We start from the raw sequence: 16,596 nt of genomic DNA on the forward strand, positions 1-16,596 counted from the left end.
TATTGTACATAATTATTCTGATGATACCTTGGTTATTGCTTGACAATGATTTTATTTTCCCAGCAGCCTGTATAGTATTTTATTCTGTGCTTATGAATACTGCTGATTGTATCGCCTACCCTACAATGAAAAAGAAGGCAAAGCATAGCAGACATGTTCATGTTACCTATACATGTACTAGCCTTTTTATCCTCAAGTCTTTACTTTACACCTCCAAATAGCAACTAGTTCACAGGTAACTCCATGTAAAGTAACAAGTATCATAAACATGAATGGTCAGTCAGTGCTGCAATTTGCATGTCGTCCAATCATAAAGCTATCAATACTGTCTACATTATACATGTACTAGTATATGGCATATTCCAATTTTTTTATGAGAAAGCACTTGCGTGCAATGTATGCCAAAGAATTATTATTCCAATGTGTCTTTGCTGTACAATCAAAATGTATTATTGTGTATAATCTATTTTTGTATTGAATCACAGTACAGAAGGTTGGGTTGTTTCAATGCAAATTGAATTCTATTGTGCCAAAGAAGTTGGAATCGACTAACATTGTAAATAGTACTGCAAATACATGTATAACGTTATTTTATTAAAATTGTAATTAATCCACACTTTTCTGGTGCAGTTGATTAATTGCGTTTATGCTTCACTCTTAATCACTTTATGTCTGAGAAAAAAGTATATGTCTGCAAAACTATATGTTTGTGGTGGTGGCAGCGCAGGTGCAGCAAAAAGAAAGTCGTTGAATGATAAGTCCACGAAAAACCACGAATATAAAAGTACCGGAAAAATATCCTGATTTACAGTATCTGGTTGTTTATCAAAATGGCTATGCAGACAGCCTCCTGTGTTGTTGGAATTTCCATTTCAAACGCAGCAATTCTGCCCCAGAGATTGCTAAAATGTTTTATTGGCACAAACAACACCATATACATGAATATTCATATTTTCTGCAATAGCCCAGTCTAGCTGCTTTGCCCTTATCACAACACAACAGGTGGTATTAAAGAGGTAAACTGCCTCCAGTCAGGAGTTCTATCTTGTTTCTCCAACCAAAATCTACAACAGATGTGAAGGAGCATTTCCTTCTGTGTTTTTCATCAGGTTACTGCGACATAATTTTGCATGAGGTGTTCCAAACAGTTGCATGGTATCCTTTGATCTCAAATTCACAACATGCCTGATGAGGCTGTTTTTTTTTTTGCCCCTGCATATTTAGAGAGTGCGAGACTATGAGAAATTCCTGTCTCAGAATCATTTTTATACGTACGCACGTTCCAAATGAATACCCTGGTGGAACGATCCACCACCGGCATGGAGGTGGCAGTACTTTTTGTAATATAACATTAAAAGTTCTAATGTCAAAGCGATGATATGCAAGATTTTCACTATTTTAAATATTGTTGTTTTACACATTTTCTTGCACTCTGTTATGTAAAGCCTACCAGGGTTCATAATGACAGTTGGGGAGTAAAAGATCAACATCGTTGCCCCGCAAAAAAACGTGTTAGAAAACTGCCAACTCCTCGGTTTGTTTACCACTGTTTGTTTACATTCTTTTAGGAGTTTTCTAAAAATACAGCGGGCTTGGTGCAACTTGTTCTCGTCGGAAAAGCGAAATGGCGATGCTAATATGTTGAAAGTTATTGAAAATGAGAAAATGTTCAATTATTTATATTCACAGTTTTGGGGGAAAAAATCTTACATAATATTCTTACATATTATTACGTTAACATGTTAACGTTAATCATTAATGTGATATTCAACGTTTAGATAATACTGTAAGTGCAACGACAACAGAACTTAATACTATTTTTTTTCTCAGTTTGCAGGAAAATGAGAGGTCAATCATTGGTACGCCCGCTAGGAGCGCAATTTATTCAGGCTAGGCTACCCATCGCCAACCCCCTTTCCCCTTCCCCCCTTACCATGTTTCCTAATATACGACACTGTTGCATGCTGGGTGACAAACTCTGCGGGACGGGGTAGGCAGAAGCATCAAAATGGCGGCGCTGGAGGAGGGAGGAAAGTACGGACTCTCCTGTTCCAGACCCACGGAAACTCCAAAATCAGCCGTCCTCGTCAGATTAACCGACTCAGCGCTTAGAGCACTAGAAGAGTACCAAACCCTAAAGGTAAGGCGGCGATACGCTGTTTTAGGAGGGCGTCAGAGACAGGCCTAGCCAGTCCGCGCATGGTACCATATGTACAGACCTCTCTCGCGTCGCTCCGACGTTTTCTATATCCCAGACCTCACACACACATAGCTTCTGTTTACCTTACCAAGCGAACTGTAACTTTGATGAAATACTAGGAGGGAAGCAGGCCTTTCACGCTCAAGATCAAGCAGCCTTGCCACAGTCATCTGGGACAGACGGAAATTCCAGCGCAGATGCCCGTCTGTGCCTGCTGACACAGTATTCTAGCTATCTGTAAAAACGACAAGACCGACTAAAATATCTTTGTCTAGGCCAGGCGTCAAAATGTTGCTATCTTTAAAACGAATTCCTATAATCTCTAGGCATCCTGTCATTGTTAGAAAAATATGCCACATCGCCATATTATATCCTCCATAGACAAGTATGCAAGATCCAGGTTTCCATCTTGGCTATAGAGTCAAAGGATAATAAAAATGTTTGAATTATTAACTTGATAAGATAGCCCCAACTTAACCACAAAATGTAATAACTTCTCAACAGGTATAAAGGGTATTTTTATGACCGGGGAACGGAATCGTAAAGCCGATAACAGTCGCCATAGGCAAGGCAGTGGCGGAATATTGCGTACATTTGTTTCTGTGCTGGCAATTGGATCCCCCTCCTTTTATGGCTTGGTGTGTAAGAGGATCCCCTAAAAGCCTTTCAGCCACTGCGCAATTCCTAGAAACCAGTTCTATTCTAGCTGCTGCCAGTACGGATACTACCAGCCGTCAGAACTGCCTGGCAGACGAGAGCCTACGTCAAATGCTTTCCTGACGTCAACTCAGAAATGGACACGTTTGGGATTTTTTTACCACGAATTTCTTCAGGGACCTAGGGTTAGTTCTGGGAAAATATAGCATGTATATAAAGGTCCCAAGGGACGGGGGTTCCCCTTGGTATTAGGGAGGGAAAACAATGTACTGTTGCACCAAATAGAACACACGTCTTCTACGTAGAAACTGTTGAATCGTGATCTTTGTTTATACAGTCATTAACATACATTTTCAGAGACTACAGTGTTTAGGTTTTAGTAGAGTGATTGAACAATGGTGTATTCAATACAGTATAAAAGCATGAATATAAGAATTTTCTATTCATAAATCCAAACATCAAACCAAATAGTGAGTGAATGGGTAAAACTAATTTGCCAAAAACAGTTTCCGAAATTACCATAACTATGAGTCAGTCAGAGTACAGTATATTGCATTATTTATTGTAGACAACCATGCTTCAGTGTTCAAAGCAAGAAAGACATTAGTCCTGTCAGTGTTGGTTTCGGTCACTCCTATTCCTAACCCCAAAAGAAGAGACAAATGCAAAACTCTGCTGGTCCATACTGATACAAATAACCTTACTACCCTCCCTCCTGTTCATTTAGAATTAACAAGTCCCTACTAAGTTGTTAATTTATTCGATGTTGGTGTAATTATTCCACTAGGAACAGATTATGAATGATCAGGGCAGATAAGTGAGGCAACGACCCAGCACCCAGCTGTTAGTTGTCCCAATTATAGAAACGGCTGCTTGTCTGTTCCTAACCTCCATTCTCACCTGTTGCAACAGTGACTGTAGGCACAGTGTATTATAAACATGTCCCGATCTCAAGAAATCCTCCCATGCAGACATTACAGAGTTGGTAAAACTTTGTATAGTCTACATGTGAGGCCTAGGGGAAAAGTGTTGTGTTTCCTGTTTCAGTCCTGAAAAAATTAGGGTCGGTCGGTAGGTAGGGATTATCTTTTTCTTTCTTATAATCGAACTTATTAAATACAGTTAAACAAAGTAAAACTTGCATATTTTCAACGTCAATGTTGGAAAGCCGATTGTACAATGTTTCATCACTCAGGTGTCAGATCATGGAGCTAGAAAAGGTCGATCAGCTTGAAAAATTATGTTCCTTGCAGGGGTCCACACACATGCTCGGGTCAGCAGTTTTTTCTAGGGTTGGTTGGAAAATGGGAAACAACATTTTTAAAGTTAGATCTGTATGCAGTGGCAACTTGCCCTTCTTGACTGTGCCTAGAAGGCAAGAGTAGCTGGTCTGTAGAGATAGTATGACACCTAGCCGTGTTAGACTGTTTCTATTATCACTCCCTATCCTAGCAGCACTTGGAGCAGACTAAAGCTAAACAAAGCAGGATCTAAGATTATGTTACTGATAGCTTGTAATTACAGCAGACAAAGGATTTTTTTGTTCCGTGCCACCTAGCCCTGTAGGCATTTGGACAAATGATCAGACAAGACTACAATTCTTGATTCTTTGATAATGCGCATTGCAGTATTCTTCAATCAGCTAACATGTTACAGTCCCAACAAAGTACTCTCCAAGCAGAGGTTGGTGGGGAAGATTGTGACCTTTTTAATATGCCCTGTTTTTTTCTGTTTCTACCACACCACAGAAAAACATGGGACATATCCAAGTCCAACCTCTGCTTGGAGAGTACCATTTGTGTGATGTGATGAATACATGTATTACACATGGTTTCTGAGTGTATTGTTTCTTTTAGTAGTTCTCTGACGTTATTACAAAACATGGCCCTGATTACATATGGGTCATAAGATAAAGTACATGTACATTGATAAAAGACACATACCTACAACTTATAATTAATAACACACGATTCTGTTGCTTCCAAGATACCATGAAACTGATTTCTATGGCATTGCATCTCAGTTTTAGAAATATCACTTGAAGCTTTTACTAATTCATATGTTTAGTTGTACTTGTTAGTAAGTACAAATGTATTCACTTGCTCTTATTTTTGAGACCAAAGTCCTCCAATTTTTCCAGTAGTCAGCTTCTTCGGAAGTTGATTTGGTCGATTTTAATTGTTGCACTTATCGGGTAAGACTTTGACCGGGAGTAGAGGTTGTTGGTGTTGTATTGTAGGTCAAACCTGAGTAGTACAGTCAAACCTGTACTAGCGGTCACCTTGGCATTGCGGTCACCCGGCCATAGCGGTCGGTTTTTGCTGGTCCCTTGAATTTTTCCCATTGACGTAAGCATTAAGAATCGCGTATATAGCGGTCACTGTTCAACGCGGTCAGCGGTCACCCCATTCCGGTCCCGCCGGCTGTCAACACCGCCGATAGCGGTCACGGCTGGCCGGTCGTTACCCGCTAAGCACCACGTACGTAACACCACCCGACCTCGGGCTACGGCCGTTAGGACGTTCAATCAAGTCTTGTGATAATTTTGTTGCCGCTACATTATTAAAATGTGAACTAAAATTAGACTCCAGATGTGTATGAAATAAAGGAAAACTTGATTTTGACACGAAATTTTTGCGGTCGCTCGTGTTGACGTCTTTGATATCTGAAACACCATGTCGTGCGTGCCGCAGTGCTTTCAGTGGACTCGGCGAAGATTGCGGCAATCATCCTTACAAAAAACTTACGAATATCCATATTTGATTTTTCGATTCCTTGAAAAGCATAAATATGTGGCCAACTTCCCTTTTTCACGGGCATAATTCAAGAAATTTGGGCTGAGAAAATGCGTTTCATGATTTTTCAAAATGGCGCAGGCTGCGGCAAACAATCAGGTCAATTGGGGTCATCGGAAGACTCCATTTGTTTGGAGGTAGATGTACCGACTTTTATTTAATTTTATAGCATCAAATGGCGTGATTACATTACAAAAATATTTGGAATACATTATTAAAACTAATTTCCATCGTAAAATTAAGTCTGTAGTGAATATTCTACAAAATATGTAAGCCTGAAAGGAGCACTATTTTTGTTGACCACCACATTGGCATAATGGCAGGGGCAGACAACCCATGCCGGAAGAAACCCAAGCCGTAAACAAAGGAAAGTTTTCGCTACGTTTTCATGTTCAAAAATGACCAAAAAAGGAAAATAAACGGCAACAGATGAACAATTATTTTGCTGTTAACTAAATGGACAGCATCTTGGTACAAAAAATCTTGTTTACATGGTTGGAATTCGTTGTGGCGATGTCGGTCATGCGAAGCACTCACCAAAGAACAAAAACATGGCGATGTCATTCTCTTCCACTTTTCGACTTACGGTGCTAGTAACGAGGCGATTGCGGAGAAACGATGGCAAAAGCGGAAAGACAGACGTCGAACTTATTCCACAAGGTGGATGTGATTCAACTGACAGCGAGTGAGAAGGAATTATCGGTCGAAGGAGCTCAGATTAAATTCTAGATTAAAGGAGTTTGCAGTCGGAAGAAACATGGCTTGGAGTCGACAGAAACTTTGTTGCTTGATTCGCTTTCAAGTTTTCTGTAGGTAACATCGATGTTACACGTACACAAGAACAGTAAATGGCAACCAGTGATTTTGTATATTTTAGTGGGAAGGTTTCATATTCCCAGTAGATCAACTGAGTATCATGTCGAGTGCATGCAGTTTTGATATATAATTTTTTTTTCAAGCCCACAACTAAAGCAAAAGAACAACAATTGAATTATAACATGTAATGTTACATTTGAAAAGAGACTTACCTGTGCAATGAATGTTTTCATATGTTTGAGAATAAAGACATAAATACATCTTTGTTCAATGGTACTGAAAGCATGTGTCACTTTGGGGGGGGGGCAACTAACCGCCATTTCTCTATAGTGGTCACCTGGCCATAGTGGTCAATTTTGGCCAGTCCCTTGAGTGACCACTATAGACAGGTTTGACTGTACTAGATAGATTATCATTATATCAAAGTTCTTTTTTTTTAACTTCCTCTTAAACATGGCCCAACAATTTCTGTGATGGAGTTCTTCCACAAATGTTTTAAGGTAATTTTGGCAGCAAAAAAATACTCTGGATAAGGAAATCTGCCTGATAATGTGTGATATTGATATTCACTGCCATTTCTGAACACATTTTATGTCATAATTAAATTTCATACATGAAGCATTTGAAATAGCCCTGAAACAAATTTTTGGGTACCACCCATAAATAGCTAGATCCAGCCTACAATACAAAACAAGCAACCGTTTTCCATCAGCAACATCACATTTTTGCCTCAAACATTTCAGTATGCTATGAGATAAGATTGATTCAACATTAAAAGAGTAACCAGAAAATTGACTTCAAAAGTCCAGTTTTGCTGCCCTGAAATTGCACTGGATGCCTTAAAAAAATCAAACCACTAATCCTAAATACTGTAGAATTTTTGAAGATACCATCCACTCCTGGAAACAGTTTTCCATAACGACTTTTAATAGGAAGGTTAGATGTTGCGAAGAGTTGGCAGGCCTGAAGGACTAAGTTATCTGGCATCAATTTGTTTGTGTGGGGATTTGGCCAAGGTGGAAAGGTTAGTCAGATAAGGTTGACTGGGATGGTAGAACCATAGGTTTGAACCCTGCTGCAGTGCATGTCTGTAAACAACCGGGGTAGATCTTGGATATTAGAGGGCCTGCATGGTGTTTTCCGTAGAGCACAATTAATTGATATACTTTCCTATATAGAGGTCTAATGCAACGTAGAGGGTAATTGGGAATCTTTCATATTTAGCGTAGAGCGGCCTCCGGAAATTCATCGAAATACGTAGCCGGCTCTCGAAATTTAGCGCAGAGCATTGTGGGCACACACCCCATGCAGGCCCTCATGTTACCCTTACCTTACACGTTAGTCTGTCCCTGTCTACTTTTGTAATAAATGGGTCATCCTTGGATAGTAACATGCAGTCTCACTGTCAGTTGTTTTATACATCTGCCAAAGACATTTTTGCTTCCATCTATTTAAGACAGTGGAAGCAAAATCTTCTGCCATGTAATGAGAGAGTTTACTGACCAAAATTTTAGCTGATATTTCCATCTTCAAAGGTCAAAGTAGATGTATAACCATCATAGTGACATGACTGTGGCAAATATGGAGTTATTTATTATCGTGAAAGTCGGCAAATTATTTGTTCACGGTAATTAATTGATAAAGTCAAAACTGCGAACATAAAAGTACTGCGAAAAAATGGTGAATTACAGATGCTGGCCATTACCTCAAGAGTTTTACGTCAGTTACAGAGAGGAAATGCACACTTCCTGCCAGCGCCACTCGCATATTGACTTGATTAAAAGAGTTTTATCTTCTGTAAGCAATAGTCAAGATGACGTCAGATCATTTGTGGAAAAATTCTTTCCGTTGGCTCAGACGTATGGGATCGGTTTCACGGCCGATGGTAAATATAAGCCACTGACGGAAGCAGTGACGTACAGAGTAGGAGTGTGTTTGCCAAAACACTGAAGGTTCAAAGATAGGGAACCTTTCAATTAGTGACGGTGACATTTGATGATCAGCAAAATATTTCTTTTCTGTTATACAATAAAAACTGTGTGGAGGGTGTGGATTTTCTTTCATGAAATTTTAGCAAGCTCACAAAAGTGTACTTACTTACAGCATAGAACTGATACAAGTGCTAGTATTAAGTAAAATCAAGGAGGTTCAAATATCTGTATATGACTACTCCGTAGATAACTCTTTGCAGATTAGGATAAGGCCACAGCAAAAAAATTGTTATGGATGACATGTTTTCATGGTTTTCTTCCGCTTCGTGCAATTCCATGAGAGTTTGTTAAACTAAAAGTGACACCTGACCAGTGAGGTAGCCTTGAGTGTACATGTATGTAGAAGTGAGACTAGTATAGGAACGATCGCTGTTTTTGTTTATATCACATACATGTACAAACAAATGCAAATTATATTGAAGATATATGCAAATTATTGGTAGGCAAGTCGTTCATTTTTATCTCTTCACATTTTCTTCTTTCCCGTTGGAATTGATTTGGGCATACCATTCTACGACATTAGTAGTATTATTTTCCGAAATCTCTTTTGTAATTTACAGCACGTATTTTCTCATTCTACAGCTGCTTTGTACGATTTACACGTACAGTATGGTTGCAAACTTTTTTTGGAAAAGGACAAAATTCATCCGTTTGTGGATGTCATCCATATAATCAAATCAACATGGCCTAAACCCCCCTAATGGATAGAAGAGGGACCCGTGATAAGAGCATGGTAAACCTGGAATTACGTTCTCTGACAACCCTCATTTTAATGCATGAATGCAGCAAGGGAAGCCCCTTTTGTCAGTTTTGAATTTACATGATAATCGTGCCTCCAAGTCACTAGAAATATTTTTTTCTGGCCATAAATCGGGCCAGCTGTCTGCTACCACAGGATATGGCCGTTAAATGGTAACATGCATTTACACCAATGTTTTCTCTACCATTATCTTGTTATAATAAATGGTTTATTGATCAAACATAACCCGTGCAATCGCAGCGTTTTGTAGCGCTGAATTGATGCAGGGTTTACAATCACATAATACACATGATACATATGACATATTTGCTCCACACACTTTTTGTGGAACTGTCGCAAGGGTCTGTGCGGCTGCTATTCGGCGCCACCAGGTGACCTCAATACGACTTTCCCCAACCAAAGATAGGTACCCATTCACACCTGGGTGGAGTGAAGAAAGCCTTTTCCAAGGGCACAACTTCGGGGCACATGTCCAGACATGTCCCAGGTACAACTCGGGATCGAACCTGATTCCGCCAAAGCAGGATTCATGTGGCCCTATCTGAACACTCCAAATCACATTAAAAAAAAAACGGCTTGGTCCCAAACCACCTCTGGAAGTAGTTTAGAACCAGCTTGAACGCATTCCGACTTGAGTCTGAACGCAATGTGACGTCACTGGTTGCAGATTGACCCGGTCATGGATTACGTGGTGAAATTTCTTAATCGTATATACAATACCAAAAGGTACGCAGATGCAACTTCAAAAGTGATACCATAGTGGCCGAACAATGTGCCCATTCTAGGACAAGCTCCACCGCCTCTAGCGGGACCACGTCGGCATTTGGCTGAGATACGCTGGGAGGGGGGCACCAGCAGGCAGGTCGTTGACCTCTGACATTGATAAGATGATGACACCTTACGTCTTTTGATCCAACTATAAAGGATTCTAGTTTGGCCAGTTTGTACTTGGGCACGATTTAGAAGGAACGCGTGGCACATGGACCAGATGTGAGGTACACGATTTACCAGGATTGTGGTTTGGCGACCTAGGTGTGAAGACAGTCTTAGACACTTGTAAACTGATACCATTGTCCCTTATCCAATTTGCATGACAGTTGTTGGACACCTGTCTGTGTCATCAGCTGTTGTCTTCGCGTGTAGTATTGTTTGGGTACTGGCTAAAGACAAGTGTTGATTTGCAGTGTTCAGCTCTATCAGTTGTCTTGCAAATCCATTCAATACCCTATTGTGGCCATTGACTACGTTGTTGAGATATATGATTGTGTGCAATTACAATGTTTCACCATGAATTGTATTTGGGATATAATCTGATGATGATAAACATCAAACGGTAGTGCAGATCGACCACAATTTTGGTGTATAAAAAAATGTATGAATTACCATTGACGTCACAAATGTTCAACTTTTTTAAGACAACACATCTGGGAAAGATATTGAGCATTGATTGAGGCAAATGTTATATACCAACTTCCTAGTACTACTGTAATTCCTGATTTGTTCACTGTACTGATAAGTTCACTGTTTTCACTGTTGCTTCTGTACAGTGAACTTATCATTACAGTTAACAAATAATTCCTGGACTTTCTTTTTTCTGCACCTGTCACCACCGTGAACATATAGTTCCGTGAACATGTCCATTTTTCTCAGACCGTGAAATTTTGCTACCGTGAACATAAAGTGAATTACAGTATACTGTAAATCACTTTATATTTGCAGTACTTTTATATTCACTGTTTTTGCAGTCACTTCTATACCCCAAATTTATCATTACTACAAGCAAATGATTTGCAGACTTTCTTTCTTCTGCCCCTGCCGCCAACTCAAACATATAGTTCCACGATTTTTCTCAGACCCTAGAATTTTGCCGCCACGAATATAAAGTGATTTTTAGTACCTCTGATTAGTATTGTTGCTATTGTCCATCGAGCCCCTTTATTGTATGGTTTCATGCTATTCCCCTGAGGGTTTCAATTGATACTAATGATACAAACCAGAAAAGTCTGTTACTGCTCAGGTACATACATGTGGTATTGGTTTCACAAAGAGATGTCACCAGGATATTGTCATGTTAATTTGTAATCACTAATGTTTGTCTTTTTTGTCAATTTTTACAGGGAACTCACCAGAAACCAAGTATTCAATTTAGAAACAATGAAGGGGTGAGTATAGTGAAGAAGCTTTTTTGTTATAGATATAATTTAGTGTATTTGTTCTTAAGTTATCTGATGCTATTTCCATGTTTCTGATCGTCTTCTTGATTGACTTTTTTTAGTTTTAGCCGTCTGTTTTAGTTATCTGCTCTGAAAGGATGAAAATATATTTTTTTCGTCTTACATAAAATCTAAAATTTTTTAAATTTTCTTTCTCCTAGTTATTAGATCTGTGAATATTATTTTGTACAGTAGTTTGTAAAATTATTCCTGACATAAGGTCACACCAATTTGAATCGACAGGGCAAAAAATAAAAATAAGAACAGACCTTGGCATCCTGTTATCCCTGAAAGCCATGTTAGGAGCCATGAGGTCAACATACCAGGCTGGTTTGTAATTCAAACATGTATATTTAAGTTTTTAGCAAACCAATGCATTGATAGGTGGAAAAAACTGGAACAACTAGGAAGACAAGGAGCATTCTTCAACTGTTTGGGCCAACATGAGCATTTTCAGGTTCAGAACCTAAATCGCTTTTCTTCTTTTTTGCAAATCAGAAAAAAAATTAGAGGGCAAATCCGAACCAGTTTGTTAAATTGGTGTGGCCTAAGATTGAATTTTTCTTAGCTACTAACCATTTGTGAGGAAATTTATTATGATGATGAAATGACTTTCGAACATTTTTTCTTTGTAGGTCATTACTGTCCCTGTTAGGAAAAGTGAAGAGAACCCCCAGGGAACAAAGACTTTTAAATTCACCTTATCCTCTGCTCAGCAGGGTGTTACAGAGTGTGTGCAACAGGGGCGGAGAAGGTAAGCTTCCTCGCTTTGTCTTATTTCTTACCAGGGTTCTAGCTAGGATTTAATTTTAGCGTAGTGGCACTGGCCGCAAGTCGAGGGAGAGAAGCGACCGGGACAGGGGATGGGGTGCTAATTTGAGCTAAAAAAGGCCATTTGAGCAATACCCAAAGGGGAAAAAAATGTTATTTCTAAGGTGTGTACAATGTATCCTTGATTGGTAATTTTTTTACATTAGATCTGGCATTCTTGAACAAAGAAATAAAGTCACAATGCCCCTATGCTGTATTGAAAAGGGGGAGAAATTTAGTGTAGTGGGTCAAAATTTTAGCGTAGGGGGGGAAATTTAGCGTAGTGGGTCAAGATTTTAGCGTAGGGGGCCCCTACGCTACTTTGTGCTAGCTAGAACCCTGCTTACCATTTTCTTGGTTTGCCAAACATGTACTGTACTTATTATAGTAAAACGTTGAACTTAATTCCAACACAGCGAGGACAGAGAGATCAAATTTTCAATGACTCACTGCTCTCGCAAGGGCTTTTAAAACTGCAGAAACAAGCCCCAAGATGAGTCCTTTATTTTCTGGTTGGTAATCAGCCCAAGGCCTTTCCAGTAACCATTTTCCGTCAGAATTGGGAATTTTTGCTTCATGAAAGGTACTATACATTGGGATTGTGTGGTTTCAACTTAGTATGAAGATAAATGACTAGAATATTGGATAGTAAATGAATAGAATATCAGACAGTATGCTGTACCCCTCTCCTATTAATAATTAATGTAGCAGACTCTTTAATGGTGCGTTTCACATAAAGCATTGGACTGAAACATTGGACACACAGTATTCCCTCCTAGCATGAGGGATAGAGGTAGGACATCCGTTTGGGGCATAGAACCCTGGGGTCTTGGCTAAGATCCAACCCCACCCCCCTCACCCCCCCAAGTGACCCAAACCCAGGGCACTAGTCAGCGCCCGTTTTTCTGTCCATTGCAGGAAGTTTGCGACGGGAAAAAAAAATTGAGTCAATTGAAAAAATTGACAAAAATTTTGGGGAAAAAAATTGAAAACATCCAAAGGACCACCAGCAACCACATGATAATGCCTCTCGAAATGTGGGAATTCCATTTTTAAAATCCAAAATTTGCCCCCGGACCCTCCTATATTGCGAGCACTCAATTATGAACCTTGGCTGATGGAAAAATATTTCCAGCTGACTAGAGCCCTGCCCATAGTATAGAGATGGAATTGTTAAGCCAGTTCAATTACAGTACTGTCCTTGTCAAAGCACCTGTGGGAACATGATGAATTATGCAATATTGCCAATGAAAACCAAGAAATTCTTACCACGTTACCAAAATACAAGTGTAGACTGTTAACAACAAACTCAACATCTGCATTTGGCAAGAAGGAGTTACTGTAAATCACCTTATGTTTGCGGTCTGAGAAAAATGGAGTCACTCCACATGTTTGCGGAACTATACGTTTGCGGTGGCGGCAGGTGAAGCAAAAAAGAAAGTCGGCGAATAATTTGTTCACAGAAATGATGAGTTTGCGGTACACAAGTGACCACAAAAACCTGAATATGAAAGTACTGCAAAAAAATGGCGATGTACTGTATACATTGGTTTGTCTGTTCTCCCCAAAGTGTCTGACCACAGACTAGCCTAATAGGTTCCATTGTCAGGGTCAGGCAAGGTCAGTGTATAAGCGGTAATGGAAGGCAGGTGTCTGTGCGGGTGACCAGACCAGCCTCAACCTCAGCAGGGTTCCCAACAGAAGTTTTTTCACAGCGTAGGGGCCAAATACACAAGACAGTGTTCAAAAAAGTTTTTCCTTCATACCTGCACTGGTAACAATAAATATTGAAAATAACCTGCACCAGACAAAGTTTCCCTGCACCACTCAGAATTTAGAAAGTGTGGATCATACTAAAAAGTGTTCAGAAACTACTGCCGTTATTTCTTTTACACTTCATACGTGATCAGATGAGTCAATACAGTAAATGAAAAAACACATACAGTCTACATCTACATTTGTGTGCAAGCCCAGTACATGGACCAGTGCAGGTAGACATCAGAAATACCTGCACTGCTCCACTTTTACCTGCATATGCACCCAGTATTTCAAACCCTTTAAGAACAATTTTCTGTGGCACAAGCTGTACATTCGGAGTCCCAAAAACATGACCTCAGAGGATGTGTGTTGGTGTCTAGTATTCTCCCCGAAAAATTTTAATACTTCTAACCCCCTGAGACACCATTTCCTACTTACTGAGGGACAGATTTTATAAACTTACATTTTCCCTTAGTTATAGCTTCATTCTAATGTGAAATTTTCATTTTCAAAAGAGTCATGAAGGGTTTCAGAAAAGAAACACCCCTACGCTGGTTGAAAGACAGTATTATAGGGAGCTAACTCACAGCATAGGGGGTTCAACTCACAGCAATGGGGGCCCCCTACATTGTATGCTCAAACAGTCTGGTGGAACCAGGCTCAGACACCTGGGTTTAATGACTGGAGACTGGAATGCGGGTGAGCGTGTGAAATGGAAGTCAAGGATGAAAAATGCAGAGTGACAAGCTGGGGTGGACACACAGGGCCCCAAAATAGTCTTTGGCATACAATGTCAGGACCAGGGGACTAGCTAGCACCCGTTTTTCCATGAATTACCGGAACTTGGCGGCATGTGAGAGAAAAAAAAAAACATTTTAAACCAACCTGTCAACCTTGGCAGACAAAATTCACAACAACCTTGGGCAAAGAAAGATATAAAAACATCCGAAATCCGAATGACCACCAACAACCACTCTCAACCACATGATTGGAAAATGTTGGAAATTGCATTTTTGATTGAATGCTTGAAAATCAAAATGTCTAACCTTCATCGATGTTTACTGTTTGATCCTATATTTATATTTATGTTTACCAAAGGAAAACATATTGTTTTTGCTCTGTTTCCTCTTCTTCTTCTCCAAACCAAGAAGGTCAATGACCTGAACCAGACGTCTGTCACCATGGTAACTGGGTTGGGTAACATCATGTTGCAATTTCATAGCAGGAGGGATTTAGACTGCTGTCACCATATATATATATATGAATGTGTTTGAGTAAGAATTAACAGTGCAGACCACATGTGAAGGTAAACATTATGCATTTGCTTTGCAAATGTTACCTTTCTAGTATTTATGCTATTTCCACATGGTTGTGTTCCCAGTCTCGGTGACACCCAGCTGCAGCAGGTCAACAATATCCAGCAGAAGCTGACGGTCCACGCCACCGATGACGTCTACCAAACCACCAGACAACGGGTCACTCAGGTCGAGGAGGAGTGGAAGAAAAACCAGTAGGTCTTTGGTTTGGTTTGGTTTGGTTTGGTTTGGTTTAGGCCTAGGAAAAATGTTGTTTCCTGTTTCAGTCCTAAAATAAATTAGGGACAATAGGTAGGGTTTTTTTGTCTTTTTTTTTTTTTTACTTTGGTCATCTCTAGTGATCCAACTTATACAAATTTTACAATACAGAGTAAAAATTGCATGAGGACAATTATATTTTCAATGTCAATGTGGGAAAACTGATTGTACAACGTTTTATCACTCGGGTGTCAGTTCATGGAGCTAGAAAAGGTTGGTCAGCTCGAAAAATTGCAGGGGTCCACCAAAAAAAGAAGGCTAGGGTCAGCAGTTTTTCTAGGGTCAGTTGGGAAAAGGAAACAACATTTTTTCCTAGGGACTCTACCTCTGGAATAAGAGGTTGGGAGTTGTCACTCATGCGACATACACCCTACAGGAAAGGGTTGCAGTCAAAAAGACATTAAGCTGTTCATTGCACTTGTCGAAAACAGCTTGGAATTTTCCTGGTACAATGAACCTGTAAATACTGTTCATAGCATCTGTCTTCTTTGTTACGACCAGTGGGACATCAGTGAGCTAAAACTGGTTCCAGACTCCTTTCCTTTCATTTTGCATGAGTGACAAGTCACTAGTCTTTCATTGAAATATTACAAAATATAACAACAGAAACGCACTATAATTTATACAATGGAATTAACAGAGAACTAGCATAGGCTGAACTTGAAACTTGAACTTCTTATCATAAGTCAGGGATCCTCACATGGTTTAGTCTGAATATCGTAGAAGCCAAGACAGCGTTCTCGTACTGTTTGTTCAAGTGTTTTGTCTGTGCTACCTTGACCTTGCAATGACGCAGGGTACACATTTTAGGCATTGCAAGCAAATAAAGATCCTGGTATGTCTTGAAAGACTTGAGACATCACTTAAAAACCCATTGGTAATGCTGCATGCACTTACGTATTACTTGCACCAAAAAGAGTTGCAAGTGTCCTTTTCATGTTGGTGTGGTAACCAACAGAATTTTTTTGGTTGATTCTATATCAGTCCTATTCAGCTCACGTGTACAATGGTCTGCATCTTGT

General features: G+C 39.7%; 1 protein-coding gene across 1 annotated transcript in view; it reads left to right on the plus strand.

The window, feature by feature from the left end:
- The first annotated feature begins 1,953 nt into the window (after positions 1-1,953).
- The window catches only part of LOC109462427 (RNA polymerase II elongation factor ELL-like), a 38,177-nt gene continuing 23,534 nt past the window's right edge, over positions 1,954-16,596 (plus strand). The window contains exons 1-4 of the mRNA XM_019758980.1: positions 1,954-2,140; positions 11,337-11,381; positions 12,068-12,186; positions 15,382-15,510. Coding sequence (XP_019614539.1) covers positions 2,009-2,140; positions 11,337-11,381; positions 12,068-12,186; positions 15,382-15,510 — 425 coding nt within the window. The 5' untranslated portion in view covers positions 1,954-2,008. The remainder of the gene's footprint in view (positions 2,141-11,336; positions 11,382-12,067; positions 12,187-15,381; positions 15,511-16,596) is intronic.

Source organism: Branchiostoma belcheri, unplaced genomic scaffold (assembly GCF_001625305.1).
Source record: "Branchiostoma belcheri isolate BF01 breed outbred unplaced genomic scaffold, Haploidv18h27 scaffold116, whole genome shotgun sequence".
NCBI classification, from domain to species: domain Eukaryota; kingdom Metazoa; phylum Chordata; class Leptocardii; order Amphioxiformes; family Branchiostomatidae; genus Branchiostoma; species Branchiostoma belcheri.